The following is a 9,241-nucleotide window of genomic DNA, read 5'->3' on the forward strand; positions in this document are numbered from 1 at the left end:
TGTGTGTGTGTGTGTGTGTGTGTGTGTGTGTGTGTGTGTGTGTGGATTAGTAAAAGAGAAGGGAAAGGAACAAAACAAAATGAAATAAAACAAAAGATTAAGATCCTCCGCGCTGCGCCGGAGTTCGGTAAACTGTTCTCTCAGCCAGAGGAGCAAGAACCGGGCTCTTTGTCACAGACGTGGTCCCAACCTCTGACCTGAGACGCAGTCCCCGACCTCACTGCGGCTGTCTCGACACGAATCACAGTAGCATGGAATACACGGTAACTTCTACACAACACTAACAATTTCAGCGATTGCCAGTGTCGGTGATCATAAAGCATACACCACGTTATAAAAATGAACAGTACTTTAAGCACACAAACAAGATAAAATAAACACAAATTAAACTCTCTCTAACTCTGCCCAGAATCTATTTCGCCTTACGGTACGATGCGATTGCTCCCGTAGTTGTGCCTACGGTGTAGAAATGTGATAGACTCTGAATTGTAAGTCGCTTTGGATAAAAGCGTCTGCTAAATGACTGTAATGTAATGCGATCGTGTTGGTTGAGGGGGGGATTCTTCTGAGCCTCCATGGGCTCAGGCAGCGCGGCTGCGGGCCGCGGGAGGAGTTCTTTCGGTAGGAGAGAATCGCTGTCGTCTGGATAAGGGATTTTCACGTCCTTATGGCCAGAGCAAACGAGGTGCTTGGTGGAGAGTGGAAGTTCTCTCTCTCTCTTTCTGAAGAAGTCTTGCTTCTTCACTTCTGCAGGACTAAAAAGGGGTTCGCTTTGTGGATACAAACAAAGATAAAATAGACATTTTGGTGAATTCGGCCAGCAAATATAAAACTGTTAAACCTAGGTTTTGATTAAAAAGAACAACGTTGCATGTGTGCCTCCTGCTACCCCCAGAGGGATCGATGGAAAAAATCATTGAGGTGGGGGTTGCAGGTAGTTTTGTAGAACGGTGGCTGAACCACAGGGGTCCTGGCGTGTCTTGGCCCTTGGCCAATTAGATTGCAGCGCTGCTTTCAGGTAACTTCAGGGAAGCATAGTTTTTTGGGGGAGCAGGGTCGTCTTACCGGAGGTCCCGCCTCGGCATCCCTGCTCTCGTCCAATGAGAGCAGTGTTGCATTTGGGGGGAGGAAACTCGCACCCTAATGTGAATTTCTTCAGAGTTGGGGGTTTGGTGCTCAAACTACAATCAGGATGAAACCTTTGCTTGCAAAAGGGAATGCCTGACTCTCTTTGTTCCACAGCACATGTCGAAGCCATATAGTCAGATCCCAACAGTCACAACTTCATTATCCCCTAAATTAGTTTTCTTTACACAGCGCAAACGGGGACTGCTGATATGCATAATCACATGGGTCAGATTCACCAAAATGAAAAAAGTAGAGATGCACCGATACATGGGCCTTAAGTATCAGTCGATACTGACCATTGATCTGAAACCAGTGTTTAATTAATAAGCTGCATGCCTCACTGTGTAGAAGTGATTGAGATCATTCTTTTATGTGTAAGGCAACATCAGGCTACACTTAAACACAGTGGTGGGTCGTCAGGGCCTGCAAAACCTTCTCTGCTGGCCTAAACAGAATCACAAAGTTATAGCTATTTTATAATTTAATACATTTTCTTAAATACACTACATGTATTATAATTTCTAAAAATATTTTTCCCATTATCTTATGTTCTCATTGCACAGCTACTGTCTTCCTCAATTGCTCTGCTTCCAGTGCAGCTTGTTTTAAGTAGAGCTTTTATCCAATCAGATCTCACCTCTGTGTCTCTAGGTAAGAACAGAGGCAGAGGCCTGCAGACTCACAAGAGAATCCATGTGCAGTTTAAGTGAATGGGGACGATATTGTTGATTGTCATAGTGTTCAACCAATCAGATCTTTAGTTTGACATGTTGGGCGTATTCTTTGACGTGTCAGAGCCTGCTAGCTGGCCTACAAGTACGTGATTGGTCAGTGGGCTAGCCTGACATGTTGGGCGGTGACAATCCCAATATCTGCTGCCTCTGTCTAGCGGACATTTTCAGCCCTCAAACGCATGAAAACGTATTCAAGAAATACAACTGGGGAGGCTCGACTGTCTTCACTGGCGTCCATGAATGGAGGACTTCTTACTGGAACTAAAATGCACGGATGTACTGAACAACCGTGAGATTAAACTCTTTAACAAAGAAAGGAGGACTTTGTCTTTAAATAGTGAACAGCACCTCTGGTAAGTTAACTGCTCTTGTTTTTACATCTGCATTAGCTTTAATATGCTTGTTTATATATTATTATTTGTACAACTTGTTTTTATGAAGATGGATTTTTGTTTGGTTTTATATGTGATAGGAACTATTGTTACGTCCAATGTTGCTCTGGGGACATATTTAGCCGGTGCCAGTGTTGGCAACTTGGCGACTTTCCAAACCCTCATGGCGAATTTTTTTGTCAAAAGCTACTAGTGACAAATCTAGCGACTTGTTCTGGTGTTGTTGGAGACTTTTGTGGTGTTTTTAACTCTGACGTTAAAGCACGTACGTTCTGCACTGTCGTGAACGAGCAGCGCAGCAGTCCCAGCTGCAGTCAGAGCAGAGAAGAGATGCACTCTATCTACAGGTGTTGGCTTCATTTTGACACGAAACAAATAATAACCCCGTAGCTGTGTTTCAGCTGAAGGACAGCAGTGAAGGCCCAGGTATAAAATGCACGGCCCGCCACTGCTTAAAAACTACTTTAACTTTGTAACACAAAATTTAACAAATAGAGACATAGATATAAATGTACTGAAGTGTTATTCATTAAGATAATGGTATCCGAAATTAGACCGGCCCATTGTCCCCAATCCAGAGTTTTTTTTGTTGTATGCTTGCCCATTATGTTCTGATAGTACTGACCTTGTGATGGGACATGCTCAGCATACGTTTTCCTGAAAAAAACCATCAACACGTGTCGATTTCTGCTCGTTACATGCATACGGCTTTTCAAAATAAATTTCCGTCTTCACCGGAAACTACCTAATTGGATTTAGAAAACAAGCCTGCTGACCTTGGTTTAGAAAAGGTGTGAAATAGTTCGGTTTGGGAAAAGATCGTCGTTTTTGGGTTGAAAATAACCACAGAAGTGTCGTGACCACATTACTTACGTGACAAATAAATCAACGACTTGTCGTTCCACATGGTGAACAGCGGTCTGCTGAGTGAAAGATCGTTGGTTGTTGGAACCCATCCATCTACAGTCCTGTGTGGGCTTTTACGGTCTTTATACGTCCTCGTTCATGATTACGTGGATAATGTACAAAATAATAATAGCACAAATGCTCGATGAGACCAGCCAGCCCATCAATGTGACTATCTCTGTTATATAACATGTGTATAACATCGTACCACTGACACGCCAAATGATGGCATTTTTGAGTAGCCTAATTTAAGACAAGATAGTCCTTTATTTGCCCCACAGCTGGGACATTTGCTACTTTTTGTAAGAACAATGTATGACAGCTTAGACATATCGTGACCCTGCTTTAAGCCTGTAAATCCAGGTGATAACCAAGCAAAAAATGTAGTTCATTGAGAAATGATCAGTGGTAAAAGGATCACTACATTGAGATGAAATGTATCCAACAAGAGTTTTTGGTTGCATTGAGACTAGTTTTACAGCATCACATGAGAGCATCATGGGAAATGCAGTGACGGAAAACACCACACATTCACAGACATACATATGATTTATGTCCTGTCTGCACCATTTATATTAACAAAATTAAAAAAGTGATACCAACACAAAAAACACAGTCGATGAATGACAACCAGGACGTATGCACACAAACATGCACACACCAGCGCGAGATGCTGCGGTCTTCTTACTCTGATCTCGACTGCCTTGGCGAGGACCCGCTCGTCTGTCTCCACGACGTCAGTGTCCCTGGGGGACGACCAGCAGAGGAGACAGGAGTGTTTAAGGAGGGAGGAGAGGGAGCGGTCGCTCTTCCAGTCCGCCTTCCCTCCGTCGTGCCCTCCTTCCCACGATCCCTCTATTTTTTCCTGCTGCACTGCACGCTCCTCCATTGCTGCCCCTCGCTAGCTGTCGCTACACTGCAGAGGAGGCGGAACTGCCTGTGTGTGTCCGGGGTGATTGATGCACACGGGCAGAATGCACCAATGTGAGAATGGGAAGGGGAGGGGGGGTGTATTTCCTCTCCACTAGTCTCCTCCCTTCATGCTTCTCCCCCTCCTTCCTCACACATCTCTCACCTCCTCTCCTCTGTCTCTCCTCCTCCCCCACTCCATCACCACCACTGCAGTATGCATCAGTCCAAACACACACACACACACTGAAAGCAGTGACTGAGCCATTCATAAAAATCCTGGAGAGCACGCAGCAGCAGTCTGCACCATTACCAACCAATCAATAAATATTCCCTAATGCATTTTAAAAATGTTTCCAGATAATTAACTGTAAAACGTCTTAACCGCATCAATCATTAACATCAAATCATGCATTTGTGTGTTGCATTATTATTAAAATATAATATAAATAGTAAGACACTACACAATGCTGTGCAGCAGACTAGGTAAGTAAGAGAATAATTAAAGCTGCACATATATCACTAATAATATGACACTGGACATATTATCAATCAAGTGCATATGGTGAACATGTTAAGCACAAATTATAAAATCTAATTTAATCAAAAGTGTGTGCAGAACCACTTGCATGTCAGTTGTTTTTGGTCAGCAGCCATTTTGGACTATATCCAACCCTTTCCATATTTATTTTGGCTTATCTTTCTTGTTTGTTTCCATCTAATGAATGTAAGTCCAGTATTCACTCTCTGTTTTAGTTTTAGTCGCTAACGTGGTCTGTTGTTCGGTGCTGAGTAAAGTGATAAACTTAGTAAAGTTTATCAGAGCGTTTTTACTTTCTCGGCAATAAAACAATGAGCTAAGAACCAGGCGGCAACATCTGGTTCTGAAGCCATGCTTAATGTGTTAAAGCTGCATTCTCTCTAGTGTCCATCAGGGGGCGACTCCTCTGGTTGTATAGAAGTCTATGAGAATGACTACTTCTCTCTTGATTTATTACCTCAGTAAACATTGTAAACATACATTTATAGTCTCAGTATCTAGTTTCAAGTCTTCTTCAATACAGCATGATGTTCATTTAGTAAATGGTCCATTTAGAGTCAAACAGACCATAAACCAGGGGACGCTTTAGGGCGGGGCTAGACAGTGATTGACAGGTCGCTACCACGATTCTGTCTGCTCTCGGAGTGGTCTGCGTTTTTGTCTTAGAACTTTAACCCTTTCACAGTGTGTTTTCACTTCATGAAAGTTAATTGTACCATTTTGGTCACTTGAAAATATCCTATTCGTTTGGTTGTACCTAGCTCCACCCCTCTCATGTCACGTCTGGTTGTAAAAAAAAAACAAGATGGCGACGGGACAAAACAAAGACGGCAACAGCCATGTTGAGGCTTCAAAGTGGCAGTCCACGTACATGTACTAAGATGTTTTACTTAAGTAAAAATACTAATAACATGATGTAAAAAACACAATCTTACTGAAGCAAAAGTATTTAATTATTTAGTTCAGCAAATGTACTTTTAGTAAAGGTTACAGTACTTACTACGGAGCCAAATGGGCTCTTTAGTTATTATATATTATAATATCAAATTATTATTATTAATACAGTAACATGTAAGATGCATTTTAATTTTGTAGCTGGCTGCAATAGAGCAAATGTTACAATTGATATACTGCTGGGTGGTTTCATATACTGTATAACAACGCATTGTATTTCATATACAGTAAAAAGTTAAATTTTCCAATCTGAAATATAGTGAAAAGTAGCATCAAAATTTTACTTAAGCTTGTTAATCAATTTACTTTCTATCACTGATGAATATACCATGCTGTAACAAAAAAAAAATTGGTGCGACCAAGTGAGAAATTTGGAACGGTTCTTCTGGAGCCCTGTTGTAAATAATAACCATTACATTCTTTGCAGACCCCAGGTATTAAGATTGCTAGTTGTGTCCGATCAATACTCAACCCCCCCCCCGATAAGATATTCCATTTACTGCCATATAGCAAACTCAAGCAGCAAAGCCGTGTTTGAGCTGCTGGAACCAGAGAATGTACTTGAAAAATGACACCATGAATCTTAATTTTCTAGCTAATGACTTACTTGAAAGTAAGCTCTAAAATGTGTGCACATGAATTATAATGAACTATTACACAACTTTAAAGCTTTTAATGCATGGCATTTTTTTTTATTTTGAGTGTGGGCTTAACAGTGTGATCATTTTCCACTGTGTCAGTCTGATTTGAGCTGCTGTCCAGATGATGTTAACCCAGTTACTGCCAGGGAGCGAGGATTCCTTCATGCGTTCTCTCATTCATACATTGATGCTCTTCTGATCTGTTAAAAGAAATAAATGGAACCATCTTACTTCATCAATAACTCATTCAAAATGCTTTCATTTGAAATGAGCGTGACTATTTGACACAGGCATTTCATTTTCAATGAAGGTCAGTCATTCTATTACCTCAACAGCTAGGTCCGCTGCTGCCACCGCCACAACTGACTTTCCAGCCATGTTGTAAGACAATACTATTTAAGCGTGCCCAGATTGGCCATAGCCTGAATAATGTGTGATAAAACGCTGAGGTTGCTTGACGCAAGATTTTTCTCTTGAATGCAGTCAAAAAGACAAGGAATTTACATAGTAGATATGTATGCTGTAAAGGACAAAAAAATACATTTAATTCCAGTTAAACTATACCATTGAATCAAACGACTTTGTGTGATGTGAGAGTATTCACTTCTAGTGACAAAGCTGCAGAGAATAATCAACCGACAGCAGCTCTGCAGAGCTTCTTGAGCCGCTTTTTGTCACACGATGGTGGAGAGTAGTGCTGGGCAGTATACCGGTTTTAATTTCTCGTATGATATGAATTTTTCACACACCGTCATACGGTGCACAGCCGAAACAACTGCTGTCGCTCTTCAACAGGCAGCAAAATATATTGTTCACTGCTAAGGGCGCTGCGGTCGGAGCTAGTCGTCTTATGTGTATTGAGAGGGACCCCTAGTCATGGTTATAACTTTATAACAACAATAACCCACAACTAACGCTCTTTAACAGAGCAAAACACCACGACACAACAGTTTGTGACACATTAACAATTTGTAACACTAATAATTGTACATTTATAAAATTACACCGCTGAACTGGCTAGCTGGGTACAGCTCACTAGCTAGCTAGCCCGCTAGCACAACAGTCTGCTAACAGCTAGAAGAAGCTCCGTCGCTACATTAAAGAACAGAAAAGAGCGATGCAGGAGGAACAGAGAGAGACCAGAGATGCACCAATACAATTTGTGCCCAAGAGAGGAGCTGTGTCTGCAGGTTGGAGATTTTTTGGTTTTAAAAAATCCGACGTAGATCAAAAGATGATATATTGTAAAGTTTGTCGAGCCGCTGTTATTGCCTCTGGTGGCAACACCAGCAATTTACTCCATCACCTCAGCCGAAAACATGTGTTGGAATACGAAGAGTGTATGCGATTACGGTCCTCGGATGCTTTTTTTTGGTATTTTGGTCAGACACATATGCAACGCTGATTACCGTGTAATATGTGTGGTATTTGTTATAAATGTACGTTGGTACATAGAGGGTGATAAGAAGCTGCCTGGAGGGACTTAGGACCCAGGGGAATGTAGGTGAAGGAAACAGGAAGTGAAGGAATCAGGAAGTGACGGAAGACACGCCACACAAACAGCTGTTCACCGCTCGCTGGCCGGTTCTTGTGTTAGTTTTTGGCGTTAATTAATTAATGCGTTAACGTGGGGAAAAAAAATACCGTGATATACCGTGAAACCGGCAGAATCTTATAAAATACCGTGATACACATTTTTGGTCATACCGCCCAGCACTAGTGGAGACCAAACCAGAGCTATTAGAGGGTGAATTCATCAGGTGGACACAAACCTGACTCTGTGATTGATTTAGCGCCTTTTTAATCAAATAGGTTTTCTTTGCTGATCCGAACCGTGACTCAAGAACCATGATCCGAACCGAACCGTGAGGTTTGTGATCCGTTGCACCCCTATTATCAACCGGGCTGTCTTTTGTATTATTTGGATACAGATACATGCATGTGTAGTAGACTAAGCAACCTTTAGCTGGCTGAATTGAGGTTAACTTTAAATACTTTTGGCCTACATACTGCTGGGTATTTTAACCCAGGCGTAATTTCTATGTTTCGGATTAAAATTTGATCTGCAAAGCAAGTAACTTCAGTAAAATGTAGTGGACTTAAAAGTAAAAGAGTTCCCTCTGATCTGTTGTGGAGTAGCATAAAACGGTTGTACTCAAGTAAACACAAGCACGTTACAATAGTATTCACTTGAGTAATGTGTAGTTGGTTACTAGTAACCACAGCTGTAGGGTAGTGATGTCACATTTGGCGGCACACACATTCCATAGGTTACTAATCGGCAGGCCCTGAGCTGCTGCAGCCTACACTATTTCACTTAAAGCCTAAATATGTTGTCTATTTAAACGGGTAGCCTCCACCTAGTCTACGTTTTTGTTGGTTAAAAGTTGAAAACCGTCATACCATGACGAAACCATGCGATTCGTGCATGTGTAGCTAGAAAATACTTTTTTTTACATTTGATACAAGGGAGCAGTTTACGGTCATTTTACCCTTCATCCTTCGGGTTTCTCGCTCTCGGTGTCCTCAGGCAGTCCAGGATAAAACGCATCATTACTGCAGTGCTCGCGCTCTCATCCTCTGACTGTCGCCTCCGTTACCGACAGGGCTCGTGCAGGCAGCAGCAGTGCCAGTATAAATCTACCAGCAGATTCACGGTAACCGTCCTTCAACACGTAGCCAGCTTTCTCTCTGTTAAGCAAAGACCGTAACCAGGAGAGAAAGCCCGTTAGCCCGTTAGTGCAGCCACAGATGCGGAGCGTCGGGCTAAAAAAGTAAACCGGACTTCCTGTCCAACCTTTCAATATAAGATCAGGTCGAATGAGAACGTTATATTATAGCGTTTACATGTCAGCCCACGAAACAACACGAGTGACAGGCATAACATAATATGCATCATACGTGATATTTCTATCCCTCAATGTTCTGTTCACTCACCCTATTTCCTCATTTCACAGTAAAAAATATTTTATTTTGAAGGGAAATCCTAACTGTTTCCAGTATTGTGTCTCCCTGCTAGTGTGCTTGATGCAGGTC

General features: G+C 41.9%; 1 protein-coding gene across 4 annotated transcripts in view; it reads right to left on the reverse strand.

The window, feature by feature from the left end:
* The window catches only part of LOC116398546 (uncharacterized), a 20,902-nt gene extending 11,927 nt beyond the window's left edge, over positions 1 to 8,975 (reverse strand). The window contains exons 1-2 of one of the 4 annotated variants that reach the window (XM_031874939.1): positions 8,698 to 8,975; positions 3,849 to 3,906 (exon numbers count right to left, since the gene is read on the reverse strand). In XM_031874939.1, coding sequence (XP_031730799.1) covers positions 3,849 to 3,906; positions 8,698 to 8,759 — 120 coding nt within the window. In that variant the 5' untranslated portion in view covers positions 8,760 to 8,975. Of the gene's footprint in view, positions 1 to 3,821; positions 5,041 to 8,697 lie in introns of those variants that run through there. The other 3 variants (XM_031874937.1, XM_031874936.1, XM_031874935.1) reach the window with 3 other exon arrangements.
* Between the last annotated feature and the right edge of the window lie 266 nt (positions 8,976 to 9,241).

Source organism: Anarrhichthys ocellatus, unplaced genomic scaffold (genome assembly GCF_004355925.1).
Source record: "Anarrhichthys ocellatus isolate YVR2014 unplaced genomic scaffold, GSC_Weel_1.0 scaffold85, whole genome shotgun sequence".
NCBI lineage: Eukaryota > Metazoa > Chordata > Actinopteri > Perciformes > Anarhichadidae > Anarrhichthys > Anarrhichthys ocellatus.